Consider the following 23,310-nt stretch of genomic DNA (forward strand, 5'->3'; position numbering starts at 1 on the left):
TGTGTTCGATTGATTCAGAGTTTTTCCAAAGGGGGCTTGTTTCTTGTTTAATCTGGAGTCAGGAAACAATCCCTTGACCCTTTCTAATGGCTGCATTTGTTCAGATCATCTGAAGGGTTTGTTTTGTTTGTTGCTGCGTAGATTTAGATTGTGTAAAGGAGGCTCCTTTCTCCGCGTATTCTATTGATCAGATTACCTCACCCTTAGGATTGGATTTTTTGATAAAACTATATTTGTATTTGAGATTTTGGGGCTACTGTCCCATTTTGGGTCTCTGGAGATTTCCAGGATTTTCTCCATCTTTAGCTCTATGAGGAATCTCTTCGTGTCTGAATCTTACAAGGAGACCCAAATCCATACATTTAATCCTCAGCCGTGGCTTCAAGTGGAGAGAGGAAAACAGTCAAAAGCCAGTCCACAGTCCCCTTCTTCCATGTAAGTCATACTCATTTTTCAAAAATTCAGTAGTTGTTCTTATTTTTTGCCTGATCTAATTATGCTTCTTATGAATTCAGTGAATCCCTTATTAAGGTTGCAGAGCCACCACTGCTCCCACTCTTCAAGCCTATTCACTATGTGGAAGTATTAGCTCAGATCCATGAAGAGCTCGAGTCCTGCCCACCGCATGAGAGATCGAAACTGTACTTGCTACAGTTTCAGGTATTTAAGGGTCTCGGGGAGCAGAAATTGCTCCAAAGAAGCCTCCGTTCTGCTTTAGAGATGGCAACCACAGTTCACGAGCGGCTCATATTTGGAGCTTGGTTAAAATATGAGAAACAAGGAGAAGAACCAATCTCAGATCTTCTCGCATCTTGCGGAAAGTGTTCTCAGGAATTCGAGAAGCTGGATATTTCTTCTCAAATCCCTACAGAGACAATCGAGACAGGATGTAGTTGTACTTCTGATACATCACATGCTTCGACTTCAGTATCTTTCCAAATAGGAGAAGAAAAGATAAGCTGTGATCGGCAAAAAATCGCAGCTTTATCTACTCCTTTCCACACCATGCTTAATGGGTGTTTCACCGAATCAATTCTTGAAGTCATCGATTTGTCTGAGAATGGTATCTCACCTATTGGTATGAGAGCAATCAATCAATTTAGTCACTCGGGTAATTTAGGTGATGTAGCCCCAGATATTTTGTTAGAAATTCTAATATTTGCAAATAAGTTTTGCTGTGAGAGGCTAAAAGATGCATGTGATAGGAGAATGGCGACATTAGTTTCGTCTAGAGAGGATGCTATCGATCTCATGGAGTGTGCACTTGAAGAAAATTCTCCTGTTCTCGCCGCTTCATGTCTTCAAGTGTTCTTGCACGACTTACCCGATTGTTTAAATGATAAGGAGGTAGTCAAGATTTTCTCTGGTGTTAATGAAAGAGAGAGATCCATTATGGTTGGTCATGCCTCATTCTCACTGTATTGTTTGCTGAGTGAAGTTGCAATGAACATGGATCCTAAATCAGAGGTCACATCAAGTTTTTTGGAGAAGTTAGTGGAATCGGCGACGGATTGTAGACAGAAACAATTGGCTTTACATTGGCTTGGATGTGTGAGGCTATTGAGAAAGGAGAACCATGAAGCAGAAAGGCTTTTTAATGCTGCAATTTCTTCTGGTCACATCTATTCTATTGCTGGTCTAGCGCGATTGGCTTACAGTAAGGGTGACAGAACTCTAGCTTATGAGAAATTGAGCTCAGTTATATCCATCTATGATCCCCTTGGGTGGATGTATCAAGAGAGATCTTTGTATTCAGAAGGAGAGAGCAAGTGGGAGGATCTCAATAAGGCCACTGAGTTAGACCCGACACTTCTTTACCCTTACATCTTTCGAGCGGCATCTTTGATGAGAAAGCAAAGTGCAGAGGCTGCCCTCATGGAGATCAACCGTGTTCTTGGGTTCAAGTTGGCTTTAGAATGCTTAGAACTTAGATGTTGCTTTTATCTGGCGCTTGAGGATTATAGAGCTGCATTGTGTGATGTGCAGGCAATTCTGACGTTGTCTCCTAAGTATCGGATGTTTGAAGGGCGTGTGGCTGCTTGTCAGCTGAGGATGCTTGTTAGAGAGCATGTGGAGCAGTGGACAACTGCAGATTGTTGGCTTCAGCTTTATGATCGGTGGTCCTCAGTAGATGACATAGGTTCTCTTTCAGTGATCTATCAGATGCTAGAGGCACCGGATGCTCAGAAGGGAATATTGTACTTCAGACAGTCTTTGCTTCTTCTTAGGTATATCAGATGTACCATCTCAATTGCATTCCATTGTTTTTCTCTATATACTAAAAAGCATGATTGAGATTTTTCATGCCCTTTCCCTATTATGTTCACGATAAATAATTCCTACTAAAGTTCTTTTTCTACACCTTGTTACTATTTCTCCCCCCTCCCCCCCTATATCTTAGTGGAACTGAATGAAAAAATAGATATTCATGTACCCAACCCCAAAAAATGCTGGGATAAATGCTTTGCTGTTGCTTGTATACCTTGTACAATTTCATATGCAGATCAAGTTCTTATGTTTAGTTTCCTAACGTCTTATGTGCTTGCTGAAGTGTCACAACGTATGACAGACTTGGTAGTTTCGAAATTAGGTAGACATCAGAAAATTTAAGATAAGATAGGCTTAGGAAATTATTTTTCTTGCCTTCTCATGTTTCATGTCTCTTCTGATTCAAAGTATCAAATAAACCCAATATGCGTATTTTGACTTCCGCATCGTCACTCGATGACAAATCACTATAAATTTGAATGAAATAAGAATGGATGAAAAAGAGGGGAAAAGGTTTTCCTAATGCTTGACATATAGCCATGTACTCATTTGGTTATATGTTTTTTTTTTATAATTTGCATAGCTACAAAATGATGTTCTGTTGTTTTCCCTTGAATAGGTTAAACTGTCCTGAAGCTGCAATGTGTAGCCTTCAGCTTGCTCGCCAGCATGCAGCAAGCAAACATGAACGGTTAGTCTATGAGGGATGGATTTTGTATGATACTGGTCATTGTGAGGAAGGCCTGTGTAAAGCTGAGGAATCAATCTCCATCCAGAGGTCTTTCGAGGCTTTCTTCTTGAAGGCATATGCCTTAGCAGATTCAAGCCCTGATCCTTCAAGTTATGCGACTGTTGTCTCTCTTCTGGAAGATGCTTTGAAATGCCCCTCTGATAGGCTGCGAAAGGGTCAGGTATTTGTTTTAAGATTTTGTACTTCTTTCAGTTATTTATTTCAAGTTTCACTCGATATTGTATGGAATGCTGGCACTTCACCCTTGTTGGCCTAAATTGTTTCTAGAATCTTAATTCCAGAAACAACTTAATTTTTTTAGAATCACTTCTTGTATATTATACAAAATTTTATTGCTTTCCTTATCTCAGGAATTCCTAGCTTTGTTGACTTGAGGATGTACATTGTGCAAATTGTCTCTTTGCAAATTGTATGGATATGGAATTTTTTTCCACTAGAGGGACTTTACACGTTCAAATCACATTAGCAAAAGGACTGTACAATCATGGATGGATTAAGACCCATAAGGAAATGATTGTGAGTTATTTTCCTATAGCTCAACAAGGACGGCGATCCTCATAACAGTGTAAACTGAACTGAAAAAAAACTTGGACAAAAAGATAACTTTCAAAGGCAAATCATCTGCCAGTAAAATGTCCAAAATCTAGGGGATGCCGACTGATGACTTTTCAGATAAATTCCTTTGGAATCTTTGTATTCCTTTTTAACATTTCTCCAGGAATCAGAAAAGTGACCCATATTGATTCAGAGTACTAAAAATTGTTCTATACCTGCATTCCTGCTAGCCACTATTAAAACCTTTCTTCTTAGACCAAGGTTGATCAAGAGAATCTTGATCATCCACATCTCAACAGTGGCTGTGTTCCTATCTATCAGATTGAGAATTTACGGCATCCATGAAGCTTAGGCAGGCAAATAGCCCCAAAATTAATCAGAAAAGAATTTGTACTCACCTTTAGTTTACCTTGAGCATATGTAAAGTTGAGATGTACTGGAATCTCTAGTAAAGGAAACTATGAGAGACATGAAGATAGAATTTATTTGATGTTCCTCTTAACGTCAGATTACAACAATAACAATGTTGAAAAAAACGCAACTCATAACACGTTATAACATGTTATGTAACATAATGAGAGGAATTTGTTAGATAACCCATTAAAAAAACGTCCCAGTTCATAAAGTTGCGTTTTCTGAAAATTAACACACGTTATGTAACACGTTACTTAACAATACGTTATGATGCGTTAAATTGTCTTTTACTTAGAACTGTTGGATAAATCCAATCGTTCACTCCAATTAAAACTCTTCCTCCCTTCAATTCTGAGATCAATTGGCACCCTCAGATTTCTCTAGCCTCCAATTTCTCTTGATGTCCTTTAGAAAACCCTAAATCACTCTTCAACAACCCTTCTCTTTGTTGCGAATTTTTGATCTGAAGTTCTTTTCGCTGCCTATGACAAAGGAGCATATGAAGATGAAAAGAAAAACTCTAATCGAACTCCATGCCTTCAAAACCCTAATTGAAGATGAGAATCACAATGCCAGTGAACCTGGACTGACTTGAATCAACGCTAGCCGCCTTCTCAACGACGACAAGGGTCCCACGATGCCAGTGAGGTCCTACGCGTCTGGTTTGATTGTTTGATTTTGTTTAGACTGATGATTTGGTTTCAAAGCTGATGGATTTCATTCTTTTGGAATGGTTATTAAGCGTATTTGACTAGTGTTTGTTTAGAAATAGTGATAGTATAATTTGATATTTGTGAATATATGACATTGTGTTTGAAAATTTTGATGATTCTAATTATTAAAATCATTATGAATGTTTCTAGTTATAAAATATGTAAATAATTACTAAATCAGATAACCTACATTATGCGTTACGTTTTTTTGCCTTTTTTTTTTCTTTAACCCTTAACATAGAATGTTGTATCTCTTTTACAATCCCTTTAAGATATCCTCAGAACTCACAATCTTATGAAGCTCTTCTATTTCACACAACACCCCCAAGCCGAAAACATCATGAAGAAAAGTTTATACTTTACCTAGACAAACCTAACTTCAACTATAGCTTACAATCATATGAATCCCAGAGACCCATGTTAGCAAGCTTTCATATTTACAAGTACAACTCAAGACTTTTCAGACTTTAAATCGAGCATTTACTACTTATGCATGATCTAAAAGCAAAATCCAACAAATACCCGTCCTCCCCTGAAATTGAGCAAGTCAATTGCAGCAGCCTTATTAACTTTACTAACCAATCCAGTCTTCATTCAAAAAAATTTGAGTAACTTTATATTTATTTATTTATTCTGAATCTGTCTATCGTACATTCACTAACCTTTAACATCTGGTTTCTATATGGAGAACCTTCTTTTGGATATGTATGGAGCAATCAAACTGACTCCAAAATCTCTGGGTTCGAGAAATAGTTATTACCATCAGATACAAAGATCAAAACTTACATTTTCAATATCTTTTATTGTGGCCTCAGCCTTCTGATCACTGTTTCTTTTCAACTTTATCATCTTTTTCTAGCTAGTTTTTAGCTATGTGAGACCTTTTTTTTGCAACTTCGTAAATAGCATTTCTGTATAAACCTATCTAATTAACATGTACAAAGTTTGCATTTGCGTGTTTACCTCAATGGTATTTCTATTGCTTAGGACCTTTAAACTTGAACACTATAAAACTAAGATTTAATTTGAAAGATATTTTAGCGTTAGTACACCTTCCAAGGTGTAACTTCACGTACAGATCCTTCTATACAATTACAAATCCTTCTGTATGCACAGTCCCCTCATCAATATGTGCATAACTTTTCAAAAGTTGTAATAATGAAATTAGTATGTAGAGCATGCTCCCGAATTACAGCGTACTAGATGTTCCACCAATGTAATACTTTCTTATTAGTAGTCTTGACTGCTTATCCATTTTCTCGATTATCTTATGTAGGCCTTGAACAATCTTGGGAGTGTTTATGTTGATTGTGGCAAGCTAGATTTAGCAGCCGAATGCTATATCAATGCACTTAATATCCGGCATACACGAGCACATCAAGGGCTGGCCCGAGTACATTTCCTCAAGAATGATAGAAATACAGCATATGAGGAAATGACCAAATTAATAGAGAAGGCCAGAAACAATGCCTCGGCTTATGAGAAGAGGTCAGAGTATTGTGATCGAGAGCTAACAAAGGCAGATTTGCAGATGGTGACCAAATTGGATCCTCTTCGAGTCTACCCCTATAGATATCGTGCCGCAGGTTAGATCCTTGCACTCAACCTTGTCAAGATAAACTTGAAAATATTCATATTTCATTTATAAACCATTTATATAATTATTGTGTCTGAGTTTACATCACTATCTTTGTGACCTTAGCAATTTATACGTGAATATTTCACTTTGTTTCACTCTACTCCTTTATTTTCAAATGAATGGCATCAATTGTGAATCTCCAGCATCAATCCATTTCATTCTCTATTGGTGATTTCAATCAGTGGCTAATGCTAATTGTATCAAGTCTTGTAATACTTTGGTGGCATGATTCATCTTTCAAAAATAAAGACGCATACACCCTGATTGCAAAGCGCATGAAATGATCACATCTGCTTTGTGCCTAGTCGTATCAAAATTGTGAAAATTTTATAATACACTTTACTCTAAGCCTCTGATGGTGGAAAATAATAAATTGAAACAGTATATATATATCAGTGTGATACAATTTCATATCTGGTCAAAGCAAAAACTTATTGCAGTTTAGCTATCGTAAGTAAGAGAGACAGATTACTGGGTATTTTAAAAAAAACATGTTGAAGATGTTCTTTTACTCGTTGAGTAAATTTCATAAAACCTTTGAACTTTGGTATGTTTTGCATAAAACCTCCTAAACATTACAAGTTAGAGAAAACTGCTCTAACTTGTTTAAATAAACTACCATGCCCAACAATGATTAGATTAAGTTGTCATGTTTAGCATGAGACATGTTTTGCATAATTTTGACCTTATGTATTTCTTAATTTTATAAGGATAGTCTTCTGGGTTACTGTACGCAGATAAAAATAAGGTTAGTTTAGACCTCTTACCCTTCAGTTAACGCCATTTGTCAAATACAATAGTTCAGGTGGGTTTTGTATAATTTAGAAAGTTCATGGGGATTCTCTTATTTATAAAGTTTAGGGGGTTCTGTGAAATTTGCACTTGTTTCTACATACATCCTTATAGACACAACCCTTTCTTTTTTGGTTTTATTGCCATTGGAGTGATTATGTTTTTATTTATTTCTACCAGTACTGATGGATAATCGCAAGGAGAAAGAGGCGATAGCAGAGCTAACGAGAGCTATTGCCTTCAAAGCAGACCTTCACCTTCTCCATCTTCGAGCTGCTTTCCACGAACACATCGGCGATGTTCAGAGCGCTTTAAGGGATTGCAGGGCCGCTCTCTCTGTCGATCCTAACCACCAGGAGATGCTTGAGCTTCATAACAGAGTTAATAGTCAAGAGCCATAGTTGAAAACATGTGTTTTACTTTTTTCTTCCTCTTTCATAACCTTTACACCCGCAAATTTACACCTCTGTAATCTAGTCTGTTTCTTTAAAATTATTTATTGTATCATTTCTCAACTGCAGAGATGCTGGCTGTGTAGTAATTTTTGATTTGTGAATAAAATGAGAAGTTTAAAAGAAATGCTAAATTTCACGCGCAATAGTATCAATTGAAGGTTAACCTCCTCCATTTTAACCAAATGACCTTATTGGACTTTCCAAGAGAAAAATGTAATTTACCTAAATCAATAACCTATTTCATAATAAAACCAATTGGTACCACAACAACTACAAAATGCACTAAACAAAAGAGAACATACATTGTCGATAAGCACCAGACATGAAAACACTTGAAACAACTACATCTTCATCAATCTCTCGTCTCTCAGCACCTTAAGCTCATCAATCAACCTCGCCAGATTCCATTTTCCTCGACGATCCTCCGCCCTCCACTGCTGCCCTCGCCATCGCCGCATACTTCCTTGCTTCTGTCCTCCTCCTCCCCTCCCTCCCTCTCTCTCCATGAACTCAGATCACCGCTTGCGTATCGCCCCTCTGCGGGCGACCACAACCTTCTCCTCCTCCCTCGTGCTCGATACCTTTAAAAAGACCTCTCCCCCATCCCCATCCACCTCCACCACTAGCCTCTCGTTTATAAACTGTTCAAACACGAGGCCACGTCAGCCATCGGCCCCACGCCAGCGCAGCCGCTGCCTCCTAGCACTGAATTCCATCCACAGTGTTTGTCAAAAACGCGCCGATGGCTTTTTGTTCCAATATTGCCACCTGCGGCGCCCATCCTCTCACTACCTTCCCCTTATCCTCGACTCGACTTCCCAGCCGTCATCAGGCATGCAGTCTCCTTCTCTGACGAACCCACATTAACGGTCGGCCAGATTTCTCAAGTCCTGTCGCTATCGCCTTCAGCTGTTCGTTTTTGAACTGACACACAGCTCCCGAAACACACGACACACCACTGATCCCTCAGCTCTACCGTCCGAGCCATTTCAGGCACTCCAGACCCGCCTCGGCCACCGCCTTCCGTGCCCACGTAGCCAATGGCCCGACGGGGCCCACGAACCACACCCTCTTGCCGTCAGTCATCCTGTACTGGTCGCAGTATGCTTGCTCGATCTTATGGAACGTGTTGACGACCACGCCGTACCCTTCCAACTGTGCCTTCTTCATGTTGCCCCAAGATTCGGCGATGAAGTTCGACGACGACCATGCGAATTCTGGGAGCTCAGAGACCGGCATTTTCAGGTTCGGACCTGGCAAATCTTTAATGATAACGTCCCCCTTGGTGCCGATGATTTCGTTACGGTACTCGAAGAGGGAATTCATGACGAGCTGAGGGAAGACACCGACAGAGTGCCAAGTTATTCTTGGCACGCCGAGGTCGCGTGCGATGGAGGTGGTCCACCAGAAGGGAACATCAGCGATGACAGCGTCTGGGCGGTGCTCTTGCAGGATGCGGCGGTGCTCGTGCTCACAGAGATCGACGGCCATGTAGATTTTGTGTTCTTCGCTGGGGGTGACGGAGGAGAGGTTTTCTTGGCCGTTGGCGAGGCCGACGGCCTCCGGCATTGGCGGGGGTAAGACAGAGGGTGGGATCCACATCAGGGTGGCGGGAGAAGAGGACAGCGAGGTCGGCCATCGGGATCATGTGGCCTGAGGCGAAGAAGGGGATGAAGAAGACTCGGAGCTTCTTGCCTGGGAACTCTGCCATATTTTTTGTGAGTTTGAGATCTCTATGTGGTTGAGAAAGAGGAGGAGAGGGAGAGTTTATGGGTACGGTATTACTTTTTTGAGGTTAGGATGAGGGGGAGAGCGGAGAAATAGTGAACAGTTGGAGGGGATGTGGAAATTCTCGCTCATTTTATTTACAATAAGCGTAGATACGTGTTTGTTTTTGTTGGATGTTGGGAGTTGTTTGGGGGAAAATTGCGAGAAAATTGAGAAGAAAATTTGTATTAATCTACCTAACTGATTTAATTAAGGAAAGAATGAATACAATCTCTCGATGTAACCTCTCTCTAACTGACTTAGAAAAAGAAATTACAATTTTCTCTTATCGGTTTCCCGATTTATAAAAGAGAGAAGGAATCGACGGAGATCATTTCCTTTGTTTAAACCTAGGTTCTTCTTGGTAGCGATGGGAGTTTGAATCTTGTATCCCATTGACAATCCGAACACTTTACTTCGTAGAATGTGTTAGTCTATTCCTCTTGATTTGACGTCGGGAAGAACTTGCGATGCAAGTTTAAAACTCTTAACGAGTTTTAGAACTCTGTAAAAGAGTTAAACTCAGAAAGGAAATTAATCCTTTTTAACTTAGGGGCTGTTTGGTTCGTTTCCTAAAAACCAAGAAAAGGAAAGAAAAGCATGGAAATCAATAAAATTTGGTTTCCATCATTTTCCACCCTTAGAAATCTCCCACATCAACCAATAATATGGTGACAACTCATCTTATTTCTTATTTTTAAAAATAAACTAAACACAAGAAATGGGTCACATCAATCAACTCATCCAACTCATCTCATCTCATCTACTACCATCTTTAAAAACCACTCACATCATCTAATAATATGGTGACAACTCATCCTATCTCATTAACATTTCATTTCCACCAATTTCCTCCAAAAAAGCTAGGAAATTGATTTCCTTAAGTGTGAGTCACATCATCCAATAAGATAATGACAACTCATCTCATCTCATCTTTTTTCTTAGTTTTAAAAATGAACCAAACACAAGAAAAGAACCAAAACAAGGAAAATATTTTCCTTATAAGTTTTTTCCTTATTTTTTAGCCAACCAAACATAAGAAAAGAACATCAAAATAAGTTTTCTTTAAAAATCACTCACATCATCCAATAATATTGTGACAACTCATCTCAACTTATCTCTTTTTTACTTCTAAGAAGTGAACCAAACACAAGAAAACATCCAATTATGGGAAATATGTTTCCTTTTCTTTACTTTCCATGTTTTTTTAGCGAACCAAACAGCCCCTTAACCAAAAATGGTTCACAAGCAAAAAGCAAAAGCTTCAATAAAAGCCATTAATAATGCTCCAAGAACCCAAAGGATGCTAAAATTCTCTCAATTTCTCTCCTTTTTTTTTGGCCGAGCTAATTTCCTAGCTATTTATAGGGGTTTAAGGGGTGTAACCAACCCCTTAAATCGCTCCTTAATAGTGGCTTAGTGGTCTCATTTCGTGCAAAACAGTTTTGGAACCGTTTAGAACGTGTTTGAATCAGTCAAACACGAGATTCGTGTTCTGGAAACGACCCTCGCGTTTAGAATTGAAAACGCGGTGGTGAGCTCCGCGTTTTGAACTTGAAACGCGGTGGTGAGCTCCGCGATTTGAGCTTGGAACGCGATGGAGACCTCCGCGTTTTGAACTTGGAACGCTGTGGCGACCTCCGTGTTTTGAACTTGGAATGCGGTGATGACCTCCGTGTTTTGATTTGAAGAGATTATCATCTTGTAACCTCTTCTGTTAGAGTGTTGTAAGGATTGTCATCTTGTAATCCCGGTTTTTGGCTCTTTGAGATGTGAGAGTCGTCAGTTCGTAACTCTTATTTGTTGTTGTGAAAGTTGTCAGATAATAACTTCCATCATTAGTGTTTTGTGGGGATTAGCTATTTGAGGTGATTTTTAGACAACCTACAGAACTCCCTTCAAAGTTTTTGAAACTTCGCAGTTGATTGGAACGAATTTTTAAAATACTTTGGATCTTGATTTTTTTTAATCTTGGAACTATTGATTCCTCGTCATGAAGTGTTTGTTCACTACATCCATTTCGAAGGCATTGTGAACATGGTTGCAGAAACTTGTCACACAGAATCTATATGTAGGAGTGGGCCGTGCGTTTGTTGCTTCGAAAGATGGAGGTGATCTCTTGCGCGGAGTTGAGCTTCGCGTTCAAAAGTTGAAACGCGGCGGTGAACCTTGCGTTTAGAAGTTGAAACGCAAAGGTGAGGCTCGCGTTCAGAAGTTAAAACGCGGAGGTGATTCTCGCGTTCAGAAGTTAAAACGTGGAGGTGAGCCTCGCGTTCAGAAGTTGAAACGCAGCGGTGAACCTCACATTTAGAAGTTGAAACGCGGAGGTGAGCCTCGCGTTCAGAAGTTGAAACGCGGAGGTGAGTCTCGCTTTTAGAAGCCGAACCGACTTAGTGTGACCGCGGAGATCGTGTTTGGGCGGGATTTTTGCCTAAAATCTCGTGCTGACCCGACAGCTCCACCTATCTATAAATGGATCGCCAAAGATCAAATCAAAAGTCATCTTGACTCTTTAGTTTTTTATCAAATTTTCTTAACAAAAATTCTTCGGAGACCTTCATGTTGGCCCTATGGTTTTGATGATGATTTGTTAATCAATTTATAGCTAATATATCTTCTAGTTTTTGTGGTTTGATTTTCTCTTTACAGGATTCCAACACACGGCAATCAAGAGTTAAAGATTCAAGTTCATGTGTGTGCATTCACCTAGGTATAAGATTATTTTGCTTACATATATCGTATGATTATATTTAAGCTCAATATGTAAACACAACACAAATTTGACTTTTTAAATCATACAAATGATTTTTTATCAAACATTGATACAATAGCTTTTATTTCATGTTTACAGCTCGTTCATACTTTATTATATATATAATGTATGCATGATATATATATATATATATACAAGTTTACAAGTCATAGTTCAATTTTCATGTTCACGAAAAATAGGTTTTCTGAACACTTTTAAAAAACAGTGAGTTTTCACAAACAAAAATTGCATTTATAAAAATTCCTTTTCAAACATGTTTATTTTATCATTTAGAAACTTTTCCCAAAGTTTTACTATTTTTGGAATTGATTTGATATTTTTAACGTATTTTTGAAATCAGCCCAAAACATGTATTTTGACATGTATCAGTTTACGGTCGACCGTCACGGTCGACCGCCAGTAGTTAATTTTCATAATATGTCATTTATTGGATCGCGGTTGATCGTGACGGTCGACCATGGATCATCCAGAGATTTTCACGGTCGACCGTCGTGGTCGACCGCCAGCTTTTAAAATTCATTTCTCAGCTTTTTGTGCTTCGCGGTCGACCGCGAGATTTTCACGGTCGACCGCCGAACTCATGATTGCTTTCCAACGGCTATTTTCTGATTTAATTCTCTGGGGCTATTTTGGTCTTTTTAAGGTATTTTTTGGCTGATGTTTTGAGTGGGTACTCTTTTAACAACTAAGAGTTTGTGTAGGCGTCAAAAAATACTTACAGACATTCATACACCACTCAAGACGACATAGAAGAACAATATACACGTCATCAAGCAACACATGGCGGCGCGGTAGGACATGGTGCCGCGGCTAAGGCGCGGCAAGACATGGTGCCGCGGCTAAGGCGCGGCAGACCAAGGTGCCGCGGCTAAGGCGCGACAGCCTATGGTGCCGCGGCTTAACCGCTGCAACCTATGGTGCCGCGGCAGTTAAAGAAGGATGTTGTGGCAGTTATAAGGGAGTTATCTGATGATTTTTGAAGTCCACATGGCGGCGTATCAGAGATAGAACGTGTGCTGACGTGGACAGGCAGTTAAACCACGAAAAAGGTGGTTAAAGGTCGTGGGAGAACAGTTTCAAACACGTATGAACGTGGGTGTGCCGCGCCCTTTAGCCGCGGCAGTGTCGACTGCCGCGCCCTTTGGCCATGACAGTGTCGACTGTCGCGCCCTTTAGCCGCGACAGTATCAACTGCCGCGCCTAAAGAGGCAGTTGTTGATCGGCTATTTCTTCAGTTATCGTCTAAGGAGTCTATAAATACCCTTCTATGGTCATCATTGACAGGGGCTGAGTATTTCCAGAGCAGATTAGAGCAGAGAGCCTTGAGTTTTAGTGAATTAGAGCAAGAAAGAGAGTCTTCCTTCTTCACAAAGATCCTCAAGAAGCTTCTGGCGATTCCTAGAGATATAAGCTTAGACTTGATCTTTGGAAGAACGGACATCTTATATCGATAAGATATTCGTTTTCAAATCTTTACTTTGATAAACGAAGGAGAGATCCCTAAACACCCTCACGATCTTTGAATCGGTGGTCAACTAGCCAAAGCACTCACGGCACAGGCAAAGTCCCACAAAGCAGGAGTTGATAGACAATTTCTGTGTTATTTTCTCGAGAGTTGTATTTTTGCTTATTTTCATTGTAATTTCCTGTAAACACATCAAAGTTTTAATGGAATCGACAATGGAGTCAACTTTCGCTGAAAACAAACTAGCGACCATAGTGGGAGCCAACGGTCTTGCTGCCGAGACCGTCGTGTCGCAGCCTATCAAGATTCCAGTTGAATCCATGGTCGAATACGAATTCGACCAAACCAAGTTTGAGGAATATCTCTCATCATCCTCTTTAAGATCTTCATTGTTTCGCAAGTATAAGAGGATCTCACAATTGAGGAAGACTTACATGCCAAAGAAGGCACAAAATGAAGACTCTCGCTTGATTGTTGCTGAGGATTTCACTCGCAACACCTCTGCTCACAATGGCTCTTATCTAGTTAAAGAGTCATCGAATCAAAGCCCGCCGGCATTGACGAAAAGAGCTCGTCAGAGACAACACCAACGCCGCGCTCGCCAAATGGCTAAGGCCTTGGAACAAACCGACGGGGTTCGTTACCACGCGAACCTAGAGTCGAGGAGACATCGAGTGGTTTAGTTGTCTCAACAACCAATCACTCGTATCTCTGCTAAAATAACGACGGATGAATGGACTTTTGTCAAGAGGGCTCGCTCGACCCTCAAAGAACGTATACAAAAATGTCGTGCAAACGCTGCTCATGTTCGTGCTCTCTCACAACAAAGACGAGAAAGGAGGAAGGAAACAGTGACCAAAGAACCACCGAAACTCTGCCAAGTTTGGATTCCAAAGTCTGGACTTATGCAAAATCAGCATTCGGAGCCCGTTAAGACCCCATACCCGCAAAGGGGTGGTTTTAGACGTGCGACTCCCGACATAACCTTGGATCGCTCAAAGACAAAAATAAATTGTCCTGAGAATGACAACAATATTTTACACCCCCAGAAGAAGACGCATTCACCAAATGATATTGTCATACCTGGGAGGTCATGCCAACAAACGATACGATTTTTTGGCAATCATACCGATGAATCGTATTATCAAGTTGGGGGTGTGAATAAATTTCGAAAAAGAATTATTCGCTCTCATTGTTCCTATGCACGACTTATAAGATCAGCTGTCCAAGATGATGAATTCCCTGAAGTCACCATCAACATGGCTGATAAAAGAAAGTCTAAGCGGCATTCAAGTGACTCAAATCCTGACTTTTCCCCAAGAGGAAAAGTCAATCCAAGAATTGCTCGAAGGATGTCTCGACTCCAATTAGGAGCCATCAGACGCAGAAATTACAAGAGAATGCAAGAAGGAATATCCTCGGAGGATGAATTCTCGGACACTTATTCTGCAATCGCTTCTGATCATATCCAGCACAGGACAAACCAGAGAAGTACTCACGATCACCTCTGATCAATTTGCTCAAATACTTCAAGAAGCTCTAGCCAAACAACGTGAAGAAATTAGAGCTGAAGTGAAGACAGAAATGGAGTTAGCTATCCAACAAATGAGAGAATTGCTAGCTCAGCGGCCTCAACTCCCTGAGTCCAGTCAAAGAACTGAATCCAGTCGCCACACTCAGAAAGTTGTGAATGACAGTGATCCAGAAGTGGATGAAGTCATTATGGCTGATACACCTCCCAATAGCAATAACGCTGGGGGTGGTTTAACACATTCTCCCAATAACGATATTGGGAGTGGTTCAATGACACCTCTTACAGGGGGTGGTCTAACTCATTCTTCTCAACGTCCTTCGAATGAAAACATAGACGACGACAAGAAAATGCAAGAGCTTGAAAACAAAATCAATGCTTTGATGACGGCTCAAGAAGTTAAGAAGACGGGTATTCCATGTCCCTATCCAAGGGAATGGGATTCAATACCGTACCCGGCGAAGTTTAATCTGATTAACTTTACACCGTTTGAAGGGAAGAGTTCGCCGATTCAGCACTTGATTTATTTCAAGTCTCATTTGGGCATGATCTCTGGAAACGAGGCTTTAATGGTCCGGTCATTCGTTGGCACCCTTCGTGGGCCCTCCTTTGATTGGTACCGACGGCTCAAGCCAGGGAGCATCAATTGCTGGGATGACATGGAAAGTTTGTTCCTCAGCAACTTCTTCAATGATGATACTGAAGTGTCAGTCGGAACCCTTTTAGATGAGAAGCAAAAAGACGGAGAGTCAGTCGACGATTTTGTCAAGCGCTTCCGTGGCAAAGCAATGAATTGCAGAGATCCTATTACAGAGGAGTTCATCCTGCAAACATGCCACAATAACCTCTCCATTGATGTCTTGGAAACTCTGGGGGTCGTACCATCCACCAAGTTGAACACTTTCTTAAAAGAAAGAAAGTTGAGAGAGATCAACCGACGACATCCACAATTCCTGTGAACGCAACTCTCGATCCGAGGTTCCAAAAGGAGTATTCTTTCGAAGATGATGAAGCTCCAGCCATATTAGAATATCTTCTCGCCAATGACAAAATCGAGCTACCGCTTATTAAAGATCAGCAAGGTGCTAAGATGATTACAGATCCAAACTACTGTGCATACCACAGAAGGGTTTTTCATCCCACCGAGATTTGCTTTGGGCTCAAAAACAAGATCCAAGCCCTAATTGACTCCGGCGTCATAACGACGAAAGAAGTCGAGTAAAGACGACCATACAACTCCAGTGGGTGCACGAGTATAAACTGTTTCCCCACACTCCAAAGAGCATATGAGTATAAACTGCTTCTCGATTATCCAACTGAGTACAATGTTAAACCCGGTTTCGCAAAGGAAGCTGGGGGTGGATGATTTATATAACGGGAAGTTCCTGGAGAATCTTATATTCTTAAGGATAACCCGAACATGCGACTGAGGATAACGTACTCCTCGTTACACCCAGTTTTGCAAAGAAAGCTGGGGGTGGATAATTCATGTAACGGGAAGTTCCCGGAAGAATGTTAAATGTAATATTCTTAGGGATAACCCCGATCATTATGAACAAAGTGATAAACACTAAACTCCTACTATGACTTCCGAATACTCTTTTGCTGAGATGAGATTCGATCACCTCTTTAGATCAATCTTCCCTCACAAAATTCCCATTTTGGTCAAACCTTTAAACAGTTAGGACCAAAGCCAAAATCCCCTCTCGATTCGTTCCATGAACGAGAGGTCCACAAATTGAACGATCAAACCTTTAAACAGTTAGGATCGTCTCAAATTCCCATCTTGGTCAAACCTTTAAACAGTTAGGACCAAAGCCAAAATCCCCTCTCGATTCGTTCCATGAACGAGAGGTCCACAAATTGAACGATCAAACCTTTAAACAGTTAGGATCGTCTCAAATTCCCATCTTGGTCAAACCTTTAAACAGTTAGGACCAAAGCCAAAATCCCCTCTCGATTCGTTCCATGAACGAGAGGTCCACAAATTGAACGATCAAATCTTTAGATCAATAGGATCGTCTCAAATTCCCATCTTGGTCAAACCTTTAAACAGTTAGGACCAAAGCCAAAATCCCCTCTCGATTCGTTCCATGAACGAGAGGTCCACAAATTAAACGATTAAACCTTTAAACAGTTAGGATCGTCTCAAAATTCTCACTTGGTCAAACCTTACTACAGTTAGGACCAAAACTAAAATCCCCTCTCGATTCCTTCCATGAACGAGAGGTCCGCTCAAATTGAACGGTCAAACCTTTAAACAGTTAGGATCGTCTCGAAACTCCCACTTGGTCAAACCTTTAAACAGTTAGGACCAAAGCCAAAATCCCCTCTTGATTCCTTCCATGAACGAGAGGTCCACAAATTGAACGATCAAACCTTTAAACAGTTAGGATCGTCTCAAAACTCCCACTCGGTCAAACCTTTAAACAGTTAGGACCAGAGCCAAAATCTCCGATTTTGGGTTTATCTCTACCAACAAACAAGAGACCGGGAGATAGAATATAAAATTCTTCCTCTCTGATTCTGGGTTCATCTCTACCAACAAACAAGAGATCAGGAGATAGAATATAAAATTCTTCCTCTCCAATTTCGGGTTCATCTCTACCAACAAACAAGAGACCAGGAGATAGAATATAAAATTCTTCCTCTCCAATTTCGGGTTCATCTCTACCAACAAACAAGAGACCAGGAGATAGAATATAAAATTCTTCCTCTCCGATTTCGGGTTTATCTCTACCAACAAAAAAGAGACCATATTACTCCAATAGGTATACGAGTCTAAACTGTTTCCCTACCCTCAATAGGAAGTTTCTGGAGAATATTACTCAAAATATTCTTAAGAATAACCTGATAACCTCCTAACGGGTATATGAGGTTAAACTATTTCCCGAACACTCCGATGAGTATATGAGTATATAAACTATTTCCCTAATCTCAACAGGAAGTTTCTGGAGAATATTACTCAAAATATTCTTAAGAATAACCTGGTTACCTCCCAACGGGTATATGAGGTTAAACTATTTCCCGAACACTCCAATATAGTATATGAGTATAAACTATTTCTCAAATTCTTCGACAGCAGTTTTAATTTGAGACTTCGACAACGGCCACGCGATAAACGCAGCACCGGAGGAATTTTAGCTATTCTACAAAGCACTGAATAGGCTAAAAGATGAAGAAGTCAAGGATTGAAGCAATTCACAAACCATTCTACGCAATTTCCTCAACAAAGCACTGGAGAAATTGCAGGGAAAGCTTATCATATCCAAAGTGTCCCAGACCCCTCTCTAAAAAATGATGAGGTCTGAGATACTTTGGAGGGGGTATCTGTAGACATCAAAAAATGCTTACAGACATTCAAACACCACTCAAGACGATATAGAAGAACAATATACACGTCATCAAGCAACATATGGCGGCGCGGCAGGACATGGTGCCGCGGCTAAGGCGCGGCAGACCAAGGTGCCGCGGCTAAGGCGCGGCAGACCAAGGTACCGCGGCTAAGGCGCGGCAGCCTATGGTGTCGCGGCTTAACCGCTGCAACCTATGGTGCCGCGGCAGTTAAAGCAGAGGATGTTGTGACAGTTATAAAGGAGTTATCTGATGGTTTTTGAAGTCCACGTGGCGACGTATCAGAGATAGAACGTGTGCTGACGTGGACAGGCAGTTAAACCACGAAAAAAGTGGTTAAAGGTCGTGGGAGAACAGTTTCAAACACGTATGATCGTGGGTGTAACTGCCCCTTTAGCCGCGGCAGTGTCGACTGCCGCGCTCTTTGGCCGCGACAGTGTCGACTGTCGCGCCTTTAGCCGCGACAGTATCAACTGCCGCGCCTAAAGAGGCAGTTGTTGATCGGCTATTTCTTCAGTTATCGTCTAAGGAGGCTATAAATACCCTCCTATGGTCATCATTGACAGGGGCTGAGTATTTCCAGAGCAGATTAGAGCAGAGAGCCTTGAGTTTTGGTGAATTAGAGCAAGAAAGAGAGTCTTCCTTCTTCACAAAGATCCTCAAGAAGCTTCTGGCGATTCCTAGAGATCTAAGCTTAGACTTGATCTTTGGAAGAACGGACATCTTACATCGATAAGATATTCGTTTTCAAATCTTTACTTCGATAAACGAAGGAGAGATCCCTAAACACCCTCACGATCTTTGAATCGGTGGTCAACGAGCCAAAGCACTCACGGCACAGGCAAAGTCCCACAAAGCAGGAGTTGATAGACAATTTCTGTGTTATTTTCTCGAGAGTTGTATTTTCTTTTATTTTCATTGTAATTCTTTGTAAACGATCGAAGTTTTAATGGAAATCGACAATGGAGTCAACTTTCGCAACCAAGAGTTTGTTTTACAATAAGTTTTTAACAAAAGATTAAGAGCTGTTTAAGAGCTGTTTAAGCTGATTTCGTTAGTCTGTTTCAAAAGAAGTTTTTTACAACAAGAAGAGGCTTTCAACTCCAACTGAGGATCATATCCTCATCATCATCTACTGTTCTTCTTGTTTATTGAGAAGTTTTCTAAACTCCTTTCTATATAGCTTATTGATTCATTTTCATAACTTAGCTATATTTAAATTGAGTTGTATATTTTCTATTCACTGATATCACACACACTGTATTGAGCTTATAATATTTCCATACTATATATTGTTGGGTAGCGGTATGTGATTTAGTGAGAGTGAGCTTCATTGCGTTCTCATTTGTTATCGAGAACAAACCATTGTATTTAACCTTTATTGTGAGTATCACTTGTAATACACTTGTACACCGAGAGAAGTGTGAGGTGTGAGACGGGGTCAAATCCAATAGGAGTGGTGTCGGTTGACGAACCTAGGGTGAGGTTGTATCTGAGCACTTGAGGAGGAGGACACGGGCTAGGTTCCTACACTTAGTGTGTAAAGTGTGATTGCATAGTATTTGTTGTGTGAGAGTTTTCGGTAAACTTGTATATCGAGTGTGTAGAAGTTCCGGCTTTCAAACCGGATTGTGATAGTGGAGATCTCCTCGAGGTGAGGAGCAGGGACGTAGGTCATGGTGATCGAACCTCGTAAATATATCGTGTGTTTGTGTTTTGCTTAGCGTATATTTTATTTGTGCTTATTCATATCATTCTTGTTCATATCCACATCTTATATACTTCTTGCAAGAACAAATTAATTAATATATTTTTAATTAGAATTTAATCAGGATTAGATTAGCATTAGACCCTAATCACCCCCCCCCTCTATGGTCTAACAATTTGTATCAGAGCTTGGTGCTTTTTGATTTAAGGTCTAATCGCCTTGAGTTAAAGATCCAAGTTATCGTTTTTTGTGCTAATCTAGTGTTGATTACATTTTGCTTCTTGCATATAATCATTATGGATATGTATGATGCATCTATCTTAGGTTATGCTATTAATGTTGCTCCTCATTTGGATATTTTTCCCTATACTTAATGGAGTGTTAGATTCAAACTTTTTGTTCAATCTAAATAATTCGATTTATGAAAAATTATTAAGGATGCTTATATTATTCCCACTTCGAAAAAATCTAAGTGGAATAAAGATGATAAAAGAATGTTTAATATGAACAAGCTTTTGTTAGAATATTTGCTTGGTGCCTTTCACACATCGTTTTCTAACAAATTTGCTCATTTTGATAGTGCTTACACCTTATGGAAATTTATTGAAGCATATCAAGGGGACTTGGAGGCTATTCAACAAGCGTTGAAAAATCCCGCTTTGAGTTCTAAAGAAACATCATCTCCATGTACATTACCACTAGGTGATAACCCTAGTGAGGTATACGAGCTTGACAACGATGATGTTATTACTTTTGATGAGCTTGCTCTTGAGTTTGAAAAACTACATGTAGGCTGTCTAAAAATCACAATGAATAGCTGACCCCTATCAAGCTCCGACAAGGGAAGTCACAATCAGACGACTTTCTAATCACTGCATCCGCAACTCCACAATCGCCACAAACACGACCTCATTTCTGAGATGATTGATCTTGATGGCTGCGACAACAGCACGACTAATATTATATTAGCAATTATTGGAGATGCTGATGAGCAGTGTAATGATTTTAGAAATGAAAGGTTGGACTTAGTTGGTGAGTTGCTTGGTAGAGAGCCGTGGGCAAATATCCATCTAAAGACACTATGGATGTTGATTCCCGTCAAGTTCCTACAACGAAAACTACAATCAAATAGCTTTCGCGCCGACAATCGAAAGTTGGTGAGTTGCTTGGTAGAGAGCTGTGGGCAAATATTCATCTTCAAAACACTATGGATGTTGATTCCCGTCAAGCTCTCACAATGAAAGCTACAATCAAATAGCTTTCGGGTCGACAATCGAAAGTGGCAAATAGAGGACTTGTCACATAGATCGAGAAGAGTTACAATTCAACGACACTTCCGATAACTGATGAAAACTCTATTTAGCAGTCTTCACAATCTACGGTGAAAGTTATAATCTGACGACTTTCATACCCTACAACAGCTAAAGCCAGGATTACTGAACAACGGTCCTCGCAATGCCTCACAGAAGAAGTTACAAGTCAAAAAGCTCCTTCTGAAACGCGGATGTCATCCCCGCGTTACAATTCTGGAAGTGCAGGCGACCCCCGCGTTTCCAAGCCACCCCCGCGTCTCTAAGATACAAGCCAAACGTGAGTGACCCTCGCGTTCGTAGGGGTCCAACCAACACCGACCCCCGCGTTTCCAAGCAGGCAACAAGCCAAAACGCGAGCGACCCTCGCGTTCAATGATGTTCAGCTAACACCCAACCTCGCGTCTCAATTCTAAGAGGCGAAGTTGGGTGCTAAACGCCAGATTGGGCGTTTAACTCGTTCAAACATGAGTCGAACGGTTTCAGAACCGTTTATCCCACGTCTGAGGGATTTTCGCCCACGTAGGAACGGATATAGGGGTCAGTTACAACCTCCTATCCCCCTATAAAAGCTCAACAAACCCAACAGAGCAAAGGGGTTGGATTTTTGGCATCTGAACCACACAGGTTGGATTCTAAAGATCTAAACCGTACAGGTTGGAGATTTGTCAGTTCTAAAACAGATAAGGGCTGGCGGCTGGCTCTTTGAAATCAGAAGAGTTAGCAAAGATCGGATTTGGAAGATCTCAACCACTCAGGTTTGGCGATTCAATAGCAGCAGCGAAATCCTTGGAGATAGGATTTTTGAATCAAGCTCAGAAGATCAAATCTGAGAGGATTCTTCAACAACAGAATAACGGCTTGATCATTAACCAAATTTTCGGTTCTAACAACTCTATTCACAGAGTTCTAACTCGTTCAGAGTTCTTAAACTCATTCAGAGTTAAACATCAAACTTTCCACAGAAGTTCATCGTTCCCACGAGATAAGAGACGGTCGGATCGTCAACGGAGAGCAAATTCGACGCGAGCAATCGAAGGAGGCATTCCATCGCTACCGAGAAGAACCCAGTTTTAAACAAAGGAGAGAATCAAATTCGTTTTCTTCTCTTTTGTAATCAAGTTATAATTGGAATCAAAGAAATACAAGTCAATTTTCTTTATTCTTTTCATTACAATTTTTCCAACATACAAAAGATGGCGACTCTGCTGGGGACTAGCTTTTCCGACGAAGAAGTGGTGGCGCAGTCCGACGTCCACCTCATGGGAACGACAGTAGAAACTCTCGTCGTAGAGTTTGATCAAGCTAAGTACGAGGAAGACTTATCCTCAGGGTCGCTTAGCCCCAAGGCTAAGCACGATGTCCGCGAGACCTCCAAGAAGGTCAATTCTGTTGTCGAAGTGCCGAAGAAAGCCTTCTCCTTCGGCCAAGAACTCAAACTGGCTCTGCTGGCGGAAAATCCCACATCCGCGTCAGCAAGACGTTCTTCAGGCCACAAACGGCCTCTGGAGGAAACGAGTTCCATAAGCGTCAATGACGCTGCTGCTAAGGCTTTGAAACAAGGCAAGAAGAACGCCGCTCGCCGACGGAGGAGATCCATACGACGAGCACATCTACGTGAAAGCTGACTGTTGGCCCAACGCGAAGATCGCGTTTCTGAAAATCCAACCGAGCCTAGCGTTCCCAAAAGAGAACTCGCGTTTCTGAAAATCCAACCGAGCCTAGCGTTCCCAAAAGAGAACGCTCACTTCGCGGCAACGAGCCTAACTATGAGCCTCGGCTTATACAGCTGAAACGCGACCCTGAATGGCGCGT

At 40.9% G+C, this 23,310-nt stretch overlaps 2 protein-coding genes across 2 annotated transcripts; one reads left to right on the forward strand and one right to left on the reverse strand.

The window, feature by feature from the left end:
• On the forward strand, nucleotides 217-7,711 carry LOC109823034 (ETO1-like protein 1). Its single transcript, XM_020389356.1, has 5 exons — nucleotides 217-435; nucleotides 516-2,228; nucleotides 2,888-3,179; nucleotides 5,978-6,287; nucleotides 7,313-7,711. The coding sequence occupies exons 1-5, from the start codon at nucleotides 311-313 to the stop codon at nucleotides 7,531-7,533; spliced, it is 2,661 nt and encodes an 886-aa protein (XP_020244945.1). The 5' UTR covers nucleotides 217-310; the 3' UTR covers nucleotides 7,534-7,711.
• On the reverse strand, nucleotides 8,103-9,364 carry LOC109821332 (UDP-glucose flavonoid 3-O-glucosyltransferase 7-like). The gene is given in 5 exon segments (XM_020387521.1): nucleotides 8,103-8,249; nucleotides 8,252-8,311; nucleotides 8,314-8,401; nucleotides 8,564-9,150; nucleotides 9,152-9,364. Coding segments are annotated over 5 exon segments (1,029 nt in total). The 5' UTR covers nucleotides 9,299-9,364.

Source organism: Asparagus officinalis, chromosome 8 (genome assembly GCF_001876935.1).
Source record: "Asparagus officinalis chromosome 8, Aspof.V1, whole genome shotgun sequence".
NCBI classification, from domain to species: Eukaryota; Viridiplantae; Streptophyta; class Magnoliopsida; order Asparagales; family Asparagaceae; genus Asparagus; species Asparagus officinalis.

Coding starts and splice junctions, on each gene's coding strand:
- LOC109823034 (XM_020389356.1), top strand. CDS start 311: ATGAGGAATCTCTTCGTGTCTGAATCTTACAAGGAGACCCAAATCCAT. Junction 3,180..5,977: donor ATAGGCTGCGAAAGGGTCAG/GTATTTGTTTTA, acceptor TATCTTATGTAG/GCCTTGAACAATCTTGGGAG. Junction 6,288..7,312: donor CTATAGATATCGTGCCGCAG/GTTAGATCCTTG, acceptor TATTTCTACCAG/TACTGATGGATAATCGCAAG.